We start from the raw sequence: 15,721 nt of genomic DNA on the forward strand, positions 1-15,721 counted from the left end.
CTCGATAGTGTCCTCACACATACTCGATTCTATAGGCCACCTAACCGAACTCATCACATACATTCTAGTGCTAAGATTCCGTGCAGTCTCCTTAGCAATCTCATCCGCAAAGGCATTACCACGACCAACATCATCCGTCACCTTACGATGCGCACTACATTTAACAATCGCTACCTGCTTAGGCAAAGTAAGTGCATCCAAAAGATCATTCACGAGCTGTCCATGCTGAATCTTTGTACCATGCGATGTCATAAAACCTCTCTCTCTCCACAACCGTCCAAAGCTATGGGCGACGCCAAAAGCGTATTGGCTGTCGGTAAACACATTCACACGTTTCCCTTTCGCTAACACACACGCTCTAGTTAGAGCGATCAGCTCTGCAGCCTGGGCAGAGTTCTGATTCAATCTCGCAGTTTCCACAACAGTATTCAAAGATACAACAGCATATGCAGTAGTCACATCACCATTCGGCAATTTAAAACATGAACCATCCACATACAACGTTCCGTCTGGATTTTCCAAAGGAGTGTTTTTAAGGTCCACTCGACCTTTTGTTTCCTCTTCAGTTCTCAAATAGCAGTCATGGGCTGCTATTTCATCTGACTCTGTGCTAATGGGTAACAAAGTTGCCGGGTTCAGAACGTTACAACGTTTTATCTGAATATGACTTGCCAACAGCGTCAATTCGTACCCAGACAACCTCGCACTCGTCAAGTGCTGAGTTTTCGTACGATTCAAAAGAGTATCGACTGCATGCGGAACCATCACCGTAAGCATGTTATCCATGACCAATCCTGCTGATTGTCGGATGGACACCGCAGCTGCCGCTGTTGCTCTCAAACAACTCGGCAATGCTCTAGCTACCGGGTCCAAGGTCGAGTAAAAATATGCACATGGACGTTGCTTACCACCAAAAGGTTGCGTTAAGACACTCAAAGCACAACCTTCCCTCTCGTGAACATATAGTGTAAACGGCTTGCTGTAGTCAGGGGTACCTAACACAGGAGCCGAACACAATGAGTCACGTAATTCAGAAAAACTTTTCTGACATTCTTCCGTCCATGGTAAAGGAGTTGAAACATCCTTACACGTAAGAGCCACCAATGGTTTCGCTAGCAATGAAAAATTTGGAATCCATTGCCTGCAATACGACGTGATACCTAGAAAGGCATGCACATCTCTTTGGGTTGTTGGCACAGCCATTCGCGCAATTGCTGCAATTCTCTCTGGGGTCAACCGTCTTCCCTCCTTTGACAATAAGTGACCTAGATAGGTTACTTCTTGACAACAATATTGGAGTTTAGAAGGTGACACCTTGTGATGTAAGTCACAGAGATGTTGCAGCAACGACACCGTAGCAATTTGGCAAATGTCCTGAGTATCTGCAGCCACCAATAAGTCATCGACATATTGGATTAAGGCCGCACCAGCCGGCAACGAAAACGCATCCAGTTGACCCTTCAAGGCTTGACTGTAAATCGATGGACTCTCACAGTAGCCCTGAGGAGCGCGTTTAAACCGGAAGCTGCGTCCACCAAGAGAGAAACCGAAAAGGTCTCTGCTCTCTTCTGCAATTGGAATGCTGAAGAACGCATTCTTCAAATCGAAAACCACGATGCAGAAGCTGGAATCAGAGTCAGTAGCGCCGTGATGTCAGGCACAACAGGAAACTGAGGAATCACAATTTTATTTACCTCCCGTAAATCGATAACGAAACGATAAACAGGTGGTTTCGAAGAATCAGTACGTTTTAGAATAGGCAGTACAGGGCTGTTGCACACGTTTCCCTGTGTCTCTTCAATTACGTCTTTCTCGATCAAATCATAAATGATCGCTAACAATGCTCGTTCACCATCAAGAGAGATACGATACTGGGGAATACGTGGCAACCGCACATTAGATTTCAACTGAACAACATAAGGGGAGATGTCAAGCAGGCCCACATCATTGGGACCTGTTGCCCACAAAGATGCAGGAAGAGAACTCAATTCCGGTGGAAGCTTATCGAGAGACAAGTACATAGGAGAGACAACCCTCTCTCCTAAAGTAAGCTTTACACCCGCAGGAGAACAATACAGAGTTGCATACAAACGTTTTAGCAAATCCAGGCCCAAAAGATTTTCACCACAACCCGTAGTCAAAATCAACGGAGCTTCTAGCTCACGAGGCCCAATTGTAAGGGGCAAAGGGCGTGAAACTGGGTTGCTAACGGGGGCGCCAGAGAATCCAACGGAAACATTTGTTAAGCCAGACAAAGGTGCGCCAGGGAGTTTCGAATGCATTATGGAACTTTTCGCTGCACCAGTGTCCAACAGAAAAGGCTCAACGACGCCCGATGTAGCAACTGCGACGTAAGGCCCTCTCTGATCAACCGGAACTGATACCACTCCCTCTCCTTGTCTATGGCTGTCCTAGTAATTACTGTCCTCAGTTCCCTGATCGACGTAATAATCGTCTACATTGTACTGCGCAGATCGTCCTTGCGACGATCCACGTTGATCAAAACAATTATCGGAATTTGATGAGTTGTCTGAACGGTCATTTTGAACACCGCGACCTCTACCACGTGGTGCCTGCTGAGAACCACCACGACCTCCTCTAGATGAGTTACCACTGTTACGATCGTTTAAAACGGGACAGTTACATTTTAAATGACCCTCTTGTCTACAATAGGCACATTGATTGTACCCTAACGAAGATCTTTGGGAAGAGGAGTCATTTCGAGGTTGTGACCTATTTGATTGCGACTGCGGTCTATTTTGCTGCGAAGTATTCTGATTCGAGCGCGGGGGATACGCCTGCTGTAACAACACTTTAGTTTTGAGTTCTTTCGTCTTTTTATCAGCGCGGTCGTTCTCCTCTTTTTCTCTGTTCTCATAATACTGAGCCGTAGCCAATATTTGAGCCGAGGTAGAAACGGCCCACGCACTCTCAGAATTTTTCAATTTATTGCTCAAATCGGGCAATAAGTTAGAGACAAATTTGTCCACGAACAACCGCTGACCACCCTCAGTGCTCATATCTTGACCACTATGATCAATGAATGCCTCCTCAAATCTCGTAAAGAAATCAGAGACACTCTCGTCCTTTTTCTGTTTACAAGCTGACAGTTTGTCCCAGTTCACCCTCATAGCCGGCATAAGTGTTTTCATTAGCGTAATTATTCTTTGAGGGAGAGCAGTAATGAGCTGTTCAGGCTTAGCCCCGCCGACTTGCCGCGTATCGGCCGCAGTAAGAGCAGCCCAATCGCCACCTAATTCGTTTGCGTGATCTTCGTGCCTAATCTTAGCCCATACCGGTTGCGGTACGATATTGCCGAACAGCATATCGATATCGGCAAGATTCATTACCGTAGCGTCTACAAGCTGTGATAATTCTTTATAATACCCTGCAGGATTTTTGCGAGGGTCAGGCAAAGATTGCTTCACCTGTAAAACTTCTGATCGTTTCCATGGAAGATGTATCCATACTCTCTGAAAGAACGGCAAGATCGGAGGTTGAGCTGCAGGATTACCTGGCATCCACACTGGTGGAACTTCCCGCATAGGAAACTGACCGGACGCATCTAACTGCCTCTCAACATCCTCAACAAACAAAGCTTGAGGTATAGGAGCGGGACGGAAAGATAACAACCGTTCAACAGCACGTCGAACATTAGTATCCACTATCAGTCCATTCGAGAACTGAAGCTGTAGATCAGACAAAGCGGTCAACACCTCGTCAGGTGCATCGGCCGATATCTGATCACGCAGTACCTTGCACATTTCTTCAAACACGTATCTTTGGGTCGGTTCATTGAATTGGCAAAACGTATCAAGTACAACACGCGGAGGATTTCTAAGAGGGTGCGTCATCCAACCCATCGCCATATTGTATAGCGAAGCACGTTCCCTGTTACCGGGAAGCTGACTACGTCTCTGAGGACCGTCTGAACCAGCGGACCCAAAAACGGGTCCGAGAGAATGGAAAAAACTAGCCGCAACAGGAGAAGTACGACTACGAGTAGACGGAGAAGTATAGCACAAGGGACTAACAAGAGAAGAGGTAGAAACAGAAGAAGCAACAGGAGTAAGTAGAGCAGGAGCAGTAGCGGGAGCAGGAGGATGTGGAAGCGGAGGAGCAGTAGGAATAGCAATAGGCAAATGAGCGGGAACAGTCGGAAGAACGGGTGCAGGTTGAGGAACAGGTTGAGGAACAGGTACAGGGGGGACCACAGGAGTTGCGGTACCCTGCACGTACGGAGGTGGTGACTTCATAAGATAAGACATTAGGGGATCCTCAACTGACTCTTCCTTCTTATCCGACTCCGTTGGCAAAACAGGATAGCATTTATCTATGGACATACGCTGTAGCCTGTCAAACACTTCCTTTTCCTTAACCTCCTTATCACGCTGAAACTGCTCTGCTTTCTTTACAATGGTAGCAACACCATCTCTCTGATTATGTTTAGTCTGTCTGATCTCTTTCTGTCGGGCTTCTTTACGCCACAACCGAAAGGCATCAAACATGGCCGGCCTTGACTTTCTCTCAAACAATTTAGTCTCAAGATTATCTAAGATCGTTGCCTCAAAACTACCATGAGGTGGCCAACTAAGGGCACCATCTTTCTTAGTGTAACGGATCCAGTAATCATTGAAAGTAATCGGGCCTAGCCCGTGTTTGCTGTACAGCTCATAAGTTGGAGTTCCAACCGGAGGTATCGGACACGAGTCCTCCAGTCGGGAATCCGTACCACAACGTCTGAAACAACTAAACAAAGTACTGCGACCAGGCATCTTGCACACTAGCCGAGTTTCACAAACGTCAAGGGTTACGGGATTTACCAAGTCCCTGCAAAGAGCAAAAACCCTCGGTTTTTGGCGACTGCAGACGTCAAATATCACAACAAAGTACCAAAAACTACAAATGCAATGGAACCATGCAACAACTAAGCAACCACAACCAAGAACTCTGGGAGCGACCCACAAATACTTAACTCAAAGATCGATGGCGCCACCAGGAAGGCCCGTCAATCGTCTCGCTATACCAAGGTCTACGCCAGGCGCCAAAACAGGTCTACAGTCAGGGCAGCAGTCCGTCGCAGCCGTCAGGAGGCGGGAATCTTCGCGGGAAAAGTCTTCGGGCCACTTGTTTCGACAACAGGATCGATGAAGCGGAGTGCACCTTCCCTCGGAGATTTCACACGAAGTTCCTCACGATCGTCGGGCTTGGACCGGTACCACTGATGCAGCCCCACGTTGGGCGCCAACTGAAGGACTGGGTTCTTTAAGACCCAGCGGTGCCAGGGGACAACACCTGAAACCTTCGTGGGTGACCTGCTCCGGCGTACGAATGACAGAGACACGGGACACTTCCTTCGGCGTCAAAGATTCAAGGTTTATTTACTGCAGGGAAACACAGAAGTCACAGGAAGTACAACGAGTGTAGTTCGGGGAGACTGCTTCAAATTGGTTCTGTGGATCGCTCCTTTTATACACGATTCTCCCATAGGTTTACATGGTACACAAAGGTTTACGACTTGGTTCCCACAATTATCCCCGAGAGGGGTCGCTTTGGTCACTTTGATACATTCGAGGTCCGGAATATAAGTGCGGAAACATTTGGCGGTTCCCAACTGTAAAAACCCATCTTCCCACCATTAGTACATTCCAATCAGCAGTAAAACAGATCGAAGAAGGAACAAGAACAGGTGTGGAGGAAGATGGAAACAGTGGGGAGATTGGAAAGGGTGTAAAAGGGGAGGTATCGGGAAACACGAGCTACAGGCATCAAAGGGACGTGCCTAATGAGATGCACGGCTGAGACAATAAACCAGCACGGCGAGATGAGCCTCGAGCGGGGCCATCTGCCTTACAGTATCATCCCCCTCGTCATAAAGACACTTTCAAAGGACATGTGTCTTCCGCAGATATCTTGGGAATCCCAGGGTCGCGAAGCGGACAACGTCCGTTCGCTGGCTACTTGAGGGCAAGAGACAAAATGGATGCCGTATCTAAGATGGAACCCGTGAGGTACAGATGAAAAACCCACGTAACAAACGAACGGTTTAAGTTAGCACAGCGAAACTGCGCACACTTACTAAACTCGTCATTTGCGGTTCGTAGATACCAGACTCGACCATATTCGTGCGAGTCGAAAACACCACTTACAATTGTCACGGAACCTCACTGTTGGTAATAATAGATGAGTTCTCCAGATTCCCAATCGTGAGACAAGTAGCATCAACCTCGGCAAATGCAACTCTGCCAGTTCTGGATGACATATTCGCAGCATGGGGCTCGCCACAGACACTGAAGACAGACAATGGCCCACCATTTTCTGGCGAAGAATTAAAAAGGTTTATGGAATACCTCGGGATTCACCATCGAAGAATAACACCTCTGTGGCCACAAGCAAACGGAATGGCGGAACGGTTCATGGGAACCATCAAAAAGGCAATACAGAGGGCCAACTTAACGCAGATCTCAATTGGACAAGCATAATGCCAAGTGCTGAGAAACTATCGGAACACCCCTCACAGTTCCACAGGAAGGTGCCCAGCTGAATTGGTGTTGGGGCGATCAAGCAGAACGAGGTTGCCACAAATGAAAGAAGTGGAAAGTGTGAAGCAAAAAGACATAGCTGTGAGAGACAAAGAAGCGAAAACAAAAACGAAGGAATATGCTGATCGGAGGAGACATGCAACAGATGCCAAAATAAAAGAAGGGGACACCGTGGTAGTCCAGCAAAGACAATCACGGAAATCAGACAGTGCGTTCTCAAGGGACCCCTTGACAGTGACAGAAGTGAAGGGGCCAATGATAACTGCGTCAGCAGGACAATACCACATCACTGTAAATAGTTTGCACTTCAGAGAACTGAAAATAAAAGAAGATGAGTTGCCGACACATGGGCTGAAGGAAGACATACAAGCAGCACAAACTGACATCTCTCTCTCTCTCTCTCTCTCTCTCTCTCTCTCTCTCTCTCTCTCTCTCTCTCTCTCTCTCTCTCTCTCTCTCTCTCTTTTTTCAGGCGAAATGTTTTGTTTTGCAACAAGGGGGGAGATGTCATACCCAGGCCAGGGTCACTAGGACCCTGGGCAGAGGCCAAGGGACACCGCTACCGGTTTAGGGGAGGGGACAGGAAGGGACAAGGACATTCCAGGGAGGGAAGACCTCGAGGCGAGAGGTCAGGGATCATACAGCTGTGCAGATAAGCCAATAAAGAGTGCCTGCATATCGACATCGCGTCCTGTGTGTTCCTGGGGCTGATGTACACGACATGCATGTGCCCCTGTGTCTGTTTAATATTGTATGTGCTCACACATGGAGAAGCCTGTCTAGTCACCAAACAGACATAAATTTATCAATTGCATATACTTTTTTCGCTTATTTATTTTGTTTTATTGAGGAAGTAAAATTCAAAATGCATATTTTAAAAGAGGATAATAGATTAAGCATTAGTTACTTAGATCTGTGAGCAACCTGCAGGTCACAAGTTTAAATTTTACCATTGCCAGCTCAAGAATTAGTCCTTCTGTTATCAAATGAGTAATAAGATAATACTAGCAAACCAATAACGTTCTATATATGTAGCATGTATAAATAATGCTTTTTATTAGAAAACATCATTATTTTGATAGTGAAATTGAGATGCTATAATTTTATCCTTGTATTCTTTTCACTCTCGAGTCAAAACTCAATAGAACTCGACTCTGAGCTCAGAGTAATAGGAGGCTTTCTTATTGTCTAGGGCAAACGTTTGGACTTCAGGACCGGAACAGGGGCAGGGCAGGTCAAACTGGCATTCTGGTCTGCTACTGCCCTGCCATCAATGAGCCTACTCCTGAACTTGTTTCAGTTCTGGTGTTCGCAGAGACGTTTTAAGGCTTGGGCAAAGTGGGCTATTGCCCAGTGGCCCCACTTTCAAAGGGGCCTCTGAGAATGTGAATTTTCTGTCTTTGACTTCTGTCTATTCTTTTTCACTGTCTAAATCTCAGTGCCTCTCTGGGTATCCCTGTTAGAAATTAGGTCTCTATTTGGCATAGGTTTGCATCCAATTCCAAGAACAGCCCACCATCGCAGTCAGGGTAAACTACATGTGCATTTTAATTTAACCTGTGCTCGCCCTCTGGTAGCTTGGCACAGAGCAGGCAGGTTTAACTTAAGAGGTAATTTGTAAAGTATGTTTGCAACACACACACACACAGACACACACACAGTAACACAATGAAAACAACGCAAAAAGACTCCACACAGGTTTAGTAAAATAGAGAATATGTATCTGAGTAAACCAAGACCAAAACAACAGACCTCCAATAACTAAAAGTCAAGATATGGATTTTTAAACAATAAATGCAAATATAGTGCTTTGAAGTCAATAGAACTAAAAGGTTACTTGAGGTCGCAAGGGGCCGAGGTAAATCCAAAACTCAGGACAACTGCGATGGATTGCCTACGAGACTCCCACAGGTCACACTGAAAAAGTAACTTGGATGGAGCAAAGCGTCGATGCTGAGGACACGATGTGTCGATCTTTTCCACGTAGTTGAGTCGCTGCGCCGTCGTCGAAATCCATTGAGATGCAGGCAATGCATCGTTGTCGATCCTCACCAAGTGTTGTTGTTGGGCCACACAGGCTGTAGAACCGCTGTCGTCGAACAGCTTCTGTGTCAGCGTCGAAGGATGATGCCTACGTTTTCAACCGGCGCAAAGGTGACGATGCATCCGTTTTGTAGCAAAACAGCTACAGAACCCACTCTGAGGTGCAGAACTGGAAGAGGCACCTCAGGCTAGGGTAGGACTCACAGATGCTACAGAGTCCGGTAGCACCATCAGAATTACAGGAAGTATTTTGCGTCCCTGAGATTTCAGAAAACAGGAAGCAAGCCAGCAAGCCCTTGGAGTCACCCTGGGTTAAAGTGAGATGGGCCCAGTCCTTGTCCTCAGGAGGACAGAGATCTGCAGGCAGCAGGGCAGCTCAGCAAAGCAGAGAAGCCATTCCTCAAAACAGTTGTCCAGGCAAAGTGGAAATCCTTACAGCACAGCAGTCTTTACTCCTGCAGAGTTCTTCCAAGGTATTTAGTGTTAAAGTCAGGGTCCCAGTACATATACCCAAATGTACCTTTAAAGTGGAGGGTGACTTCAAAGCATCTCCTTGAAGTGCACAGGTTCCCTTTCATGCCAGCCCTGTCTGTCTGCCGGGCTATCTGAGGGGGGGTAATGAGCCATTTGTGTGGGACACAGGACACTGTCCATACAGATATAAGTGTTAGCTCCCACTCCCCCTTCCTGCCCAGGAAGATTATCAGAATGCAGATAAATGTAAATGTGTTCTCTGTCACAACCACCCTTCATGTGTTTGTGGCTGTCTAGAGAGAATGCACAAAGTGTAGCGGTCACTCAGATGTGTATCGGAGACAGGCTGCAGGCACAGAGCTAAATTGAGAGCAGTGAAAGTACTTATTTTTAAAAGTGTCATTTCTAAATTAGTAATGTCAAATCCAACTCTATTACAAAAGAAGATTCATCATTACCATTCCAAAGATATGAAACCGGATTTAGCTACTCCTTTCTAATCTGGAATTACAGCTTAAAAGGGTTTAAAGGAATTCCCAGTGTTAGCCTATAGCAGGAGTAGGCCTCACAGTAGGGAAGACCGGCTTTAGCTGTTTGCCACTATCAGGTCATGTAACACTTAAAAGTACATATCCTATCTTTTACTTACACAGCACCCTGCCCTTAGAGCTACTTAGGGCCTACCTTATGGGTGGCCTATCTGTAATAAAATGGGAGTTTAAGGCTTGGCAAGTGGTGTTAAATGCCAAGTCGAAGAGGCAGTAAGCTTGGAATGGCAGGCCTGAGATAGGTTTGAAAGGCTACTTGAGTGGGTGGCATAATCAGTGCTGCTGGTCCAATAGTAGCATTTAGATTACAGCCCTAGGTATATGGTATACCACTTTACAAGGGACTTATAAGTAAACTAAATATGTCAATCTGGTATATACCAATGTCACCATATATAGGGGCGAAGCACATGTACTTTCCCACTGGTTAGAAGTGGAAAGGTGCTCAGAGTCCTAAGGCCAACGAAAAGACACAGCAAAAAGTGGAGGCAAAAGACAAAAAGTATAGGGGAAGACCCCCTAAGGATACCAGGTGTAACACTTCCTAGCTCAGACTGTGTCTTTCTAACCACTAACTTTGTAAGGATCAAATGGTTCTGGAGTAAGACCTATTTCATCTATTTTTGTGAGACCCTATTAAAGTTTCACATATAATTTAGTATTGTTTGGCATCATTTGGGACTGAATTAGTAGGAAATGGGTAATAACATTCAAAATGTGTTTGGTACTGAGGACCCCAAAATTTGTCTTGTATGCGTTTTCCAGTTGTCTCCCTTGTGTATCTCTCACCCCCTCCACTTCTCTTGTGACCATGTGTTTCCTACTGCCAGATCCCTATTGCTCTCTCTCACCCGTTTGCTTCTCTCCCACCCGCGCCGTCTATTTTGCTTCTGCCCAACTCGTGCCCATCCTTGGGCTCCCTGCCCTGCCGTCCGTGCTGCCTCCGATACCCACACCCTTCTTGTTGCCTAAGCTCCCCAGCCTCGTTGCATCCTCCCAATCTCGTTGCTTTGCCACAATCTGCTTTAAAACATGCTTTCATGTGAGTTTTTTTATTTTTAGTTACCGATGTGACATAAGAATTTGCATACTTATTCATTGTTCTTTGAACCTTTTTAAGATTGTTTTTATCGAAAATGCTAAACCCCTGAAGTTATGTTTTTCTTTTGGCATTTTATAGATATATATCTGGATTTTAATTATAAATTGATGAATGTAATGTATGCTTTTATGATATCTTTGTGATAATCGAATAAAGCTTATTTTGATTTGATTTGATTTAGTTACCGATCCAACTCAGATCGGTAACTAAAAAGAAAAAAAAGCAGCCTCATCATTATGTATGTACCGGCATACGTGTTGCTCGCACCTTCAAAACTATGCTCGTCAAAGGCTTTTGTTTAAATCTTTGGCCATGTCGCCCAGCATCCAGGATGCAGGGTAGTTTGGCTAAAAACCATTTGCAAAGCCAGGAGATTCCAAAGTCGAAACCTCTTAATTGTACCAATACTTGTTATTCAAATGCTACATTGTACCCAGTCAGAATCTGAGAGGCTGACGCGCATACATTTAGTTGAGAGTGAGCTCCAGGAACCTAATTAGACATTGATGTAATAATGATGACACCGACTAAAGATCACTTAAGTTAGGGGTGTGTGGAAGGAAATGAATAAATGTGTAAGTGATTGAAAAATACTCTTCCAGTTTAGTGGTAAAATCACAAAACCCTCAACAGAAAAGGAAGGCCGAATACAGTCACAGCCTAGATAGGAACAGACCTGTAAGTACTTCATTTCCAGTTCATGACAACAACTTTAAATATAAAATATTTTGTCCAGATATTTTTGAAATCTCCCATAGTGATTCAATGTGTTGTTTTACGTATGCACACTCCAGGCAGTTTAAGGTTACACCGCTTTGCTAATTCTTAAAATAGGTTTCGTTCATGTAGAAGTTTCCAGAAGGTCTTCCAGAGAATGTATAGTGTTCATTGTTATCCGGCAGACTTTAAATGAAGGGATTCATACACCTCTACTCCACTCCTAGCAGTAAGTGCAATACATACACTCTACAACAAACAAGAGAGGAAAGTTGAAAACAGCGTGCTCCAGTGCTAGACTTGTCAGCTATACTGACAGTGCAAAAATGTTAAACAAGATTGTATTTTAATGGGAATTCAACTATTCGGAATATCTAGGAGTATTACCAAACACTTAACAGGTTCATTCATTAAATGCAATTAACTTGATGTTTATTTGTTTCGTTCTTTAAGTGTTTAGACTCTAGTAAATGATGTCTTCATTTAAAATATTTTTGCGGTTTTGAATAAAAAAATGTTATGGTGTGGATTGATTTTTGTTCATTTGAAGTGAAATTTTGACTGATTACTTCACCCCCTCAGTGAAACTCACAGATCAAAGGGCCGGACTAACACATAAAGCAGTTTGCACATTACTTGATGAAGTTCTTATGTACAGTACTATGACATCCCGCTAATTACAGAAAATGCCAGGCAAATGTACTGTAACGTAACATAACATTGAAAGACATAGCATACTAGTAATAACTTTATGGGTGGTATGTCATAAGATCTGGGCCCTTGCCCCGTATTCGTAACACTGAAAAATAAACTCTTTTCGTGTAAATAGGGGTAAAGAGCATCGAAAGAGCTTGCCAATAGACATGTATCAGACTTATCAGTTATTGTTAACATCAAATAACGACATTATATTGTAAGCAATTTTTAGTGCAGTCTACAGTATATGACACTGAAAATGTTTGAGGAACCCTTCTTTTCATGTTTTTTATACCTTACAAATTGATAATGTAATAATAACCTGAAGTGTGAAAAATTAGGCTACTCTCCGTGGCCCCGGCTATAGTGTTCAATGTCAAAAAATGGAATGCTGACAATGTATTAAATTTATTCCAAATTGTAAGGAAGGTGCTCTCAATATATATCTAGGGATATTGATGGTAAAATAGCTGAATTTTGTGGAAAGTTCTGGTTTATTTTAATCAACACTGTCCCCATTAAAGAATGTTTGAGCCTGTCAAGTGACCTAGATTTGCAATCAAAAGAAATCTGAGCATACCTAAGTTGCAAATCTTTAAGAAGCTAATAAACGCATGTTGGCTTTTCTACAGGTACAGGGTCCATCTGCAGGCCATTCAACAGGCATTGGCCCCGTGTTTACTAAGGTAAGACTTACACATCAAAACGTAGCATTTAACCAGCATGATATTGGCTTTTTGTGATAAAAGGAAATCTAGCTCAGGTTGAGTGCCTGTTGTAAACATGCTCCCAACCACAGTTGAGCAGTTCAAATGTTCTTGATGGCAGGGATACTCGTATTTTTGTATAGCTTATGGCTCTAGTCAGCTTGTCATTTGGGTTCTTATTTTTTTATCTGATCGTTGATAGCTGTATCCTCGGATATCATGTGTGCGACACCTCAGCAGCGTTGATTGCTGCTAATTGTACATAGTGAGTCACACCTCATTCGCTCAGTAGTTTTTTGACCTGGAACATTGTACATAGTCCTAACAGCCTCCAAAATCTCACAGCTTCATTGAAAAATAAAGAGTTGGGGTACCACCGACTATATACCCTACAAAGGGCAGGAAGCCGATTTTGTAGGAAAGTTTTTGGCTGCTCCTTTATCTACTTCACACTACATCTGCCATAAGGAGTTGGGTCTAACTTATTTTAGTGTCTACATTTCATCAAGCTTAATTTATTATGACGTAGGAAATATCACTCGCAAGGGACTGCCTGGCTTGTGATAAGGGTTCATCTATCCCATGGTTAGCCTATGTTAAAAAATAATTTGAAGGCGATTGGTTTACCTCACTTTTTCTCAGACTCAGCATCCCACGATGTCTCTGGCAGATAGCGGATGTAGGCTTTATTACTGGGGCAGATGCAAGCAGATAGGCTGAGAGGTGAGATCTCGAAACGAACAGTTGCACGCTGCTTGCATCTAAATCCTGAGACCTCTCCCACTGGCTGTGTGTGGAATACCATTGGGAATTGGGTATGTACCCTGCTATTTCGCTTCAGAGCAGATATTAAATATTCACTCTGCTTCCCTCTTGGGTATCAGTGCAGGCTTGACTCTAGAGCCTGCCCTTGCAATGGTTTTTCCAATCCGATAATGTTACACTTTCTCTTCTTCTGTGAATTTTATAATAGCTACTCTAAAATATGTTAGTCCCTTTTATAAGGCTTAGGAATCCGTGGCACTGTATCCAGGACTATCACTATTTACAACACTATCTGATAAAGTGACCTGTAAATGTGTGGGCTCATTTCTTCGTGCAGCTGTACATTCACGGGCACAATGAATTGTGACATATAATTTATAAATCTCTGAAAGTATTATGAAAATGTTGAAGGACTGTCGGCCTGGTATGCCATTGTTTTATACCAAAAAAGAGAATTTCCTTTCTGTGTGTTTAAAGCTAAAAGCTTTAGTATAAGATTTAAGCAATGACACCTTACTTGAATCAGTAGTATCCCCAATCCATAATATAGTACACATAGATTATATCATACCATAGGATGTATCCAAGCAAATTTAGTTAAAATATTTATTAAAAAAGTTTCATCACAGGACTTAATGTAAACATTTACTTACATAAAAAATTTTTTATACACATATATTCAAGGGTCACAATAAATGATACTTAGTACATCAATACACAATAATCGGTTAAAAACAAAACTGTCGACGCGTTTCGGTGCTTCACTGATTAGGACACCTTCCTCAGGACTACATTAAAAACATCTTCTTTATTTTAAAGCAATATTACTTTGCGGAACCAGTGTCGATCCGGGAGTTGAGGCTAAGTTTACTAGTCCCCTGCAACTCTGCTTGATCGTCAGCGGATTTCGTATTTTGAATGAGGCCACGTGAGTCAATGAACTCCTTAAGACTTTCGTATTTGTGGTCTTTACTCTGTATTAGACCAATCCCAATTTCTTAATTTCTTAATAATTTTTTGAAAACCGGAGACCAGGGAGACCGGGCTGATGGTGCGTGGGTCGCTTAATCAGATCACAAAGATTACCTCAATTTAAAAAGAGGATAAACTAACGCACAAATTCCCCAAAAACGAAGAAATTGGGATTGGTCTAATACAAAGTAAAGACCACAAATACGAAAGTCTTAAGGAGTTCATTGACTCACGTGGCCTCATTCAAAATACGAAATCCGCTGACGATCAAGCAGAGTTGCAGGGGACTAGTAAACTTAGCCTCAACTTCCGGATCGACACTGGTTCGGCAAAGTAATATTGCTTTAAAATAAAGAAGATGTTTTTAATGTAGTCCTGAGGAAGGTGTCCTAATCAGTGAAGCACCGAAACGCGTCAACAGTTTTGTTTTTAACCGATTAGGGCTTCAAGTGAGATGAAAAAACAGGGGGGGGTTCTCCCAAAGGGGCGTGGTCGATGTAATTAAGGGCGTGGCTTAACACAGAAACTAAAAATCTGTGCTTAGCATAGTGTGCCGTCCGACTGGTATTTTGCTGCTTCTGTTGCATCCATATAAATAATATATGTAACATTAAACCTACAACAAGCCAGGACTATTGGCTGTCAATGGTTATTATCACTATGGCTTCGTTGTATAGAATATTGCAAATGCTTCAGTTCTGAAATGATGAGACTGTGAAAGAAATAGAACTAGTCTCTTTGAAGTTACATCAAAGGCAGCAAAGGATGGTTCTGCTGCAGAGTTGATTTTTTTTTCACCCTGAGTGTGAGGGCAAAAATGGAGAGCCCGATAGGGACCCGTCTCAGCACCTGCTTTTTAGAACTGCTGGTGCTGAGCACTGACAGGACCCGGCCCACTTAAAGCCCTGCCCTTCTCCTACCTTTACTATTCTCATTCCCTGACCACCACCCTTCTGGTATCCGTGCCACTCTCCCTCAGACCACAGACTAAATCTTTGGGCTCCTAGGAAAATGTTTGCGCTAGGGTCCGCTAGGGTGCTAAAATCCTTTTCGATCGCCACTGGAGCAAAGACACTGCACGGCTCCTATTTTTTTTTTGGTTTCCTGATTGATATTAGTGTGTATACTCTTATGCGATTGCTACCCTACCTTGCA

At 43.8% G+C, this 15,721-nt stretch overlaps 1 protein-coding gene across 2 annotated transcripts in view; it reads left to right on the forward strand.

The window, feature by feature from the left end:
- The window catches only part of MYOT (myotilin), an 801,437-nt gene that overhangs the window by 244,521 nt on the left and 541,195 nt on the right, over positions 1-15,721 (forward strand). For both annotated transcript variants that reach the window (XM_086931487.1, XM_086931486.1), the window contains exon 5: positions 12,755-12,808. In XM_086931487.1, coding sequence (XP_086787613.1) covers positions 12,755-12,808 — 54 coding nt within the window. The remainder of the gene's footprint in view (positions 1-12,754; positions 12,809-15,721) is intronic.

The sequence above is a fragment of the Lissotriton vulgaris genome, chromosome 7 (genome assembly GCF_964263255.1).
Source record: "Lissotriton vulgaris chromosome 7, aLisVul1.2, whole genome shotgun sequence".
Classification (NCBI taxonomy): domain Eukaryota; kingdom Metazoa; phylum Chordata; class Amphibia; order Caudata; family Salamandridae; genus Lissotriton; species Lissotriton vulgaris.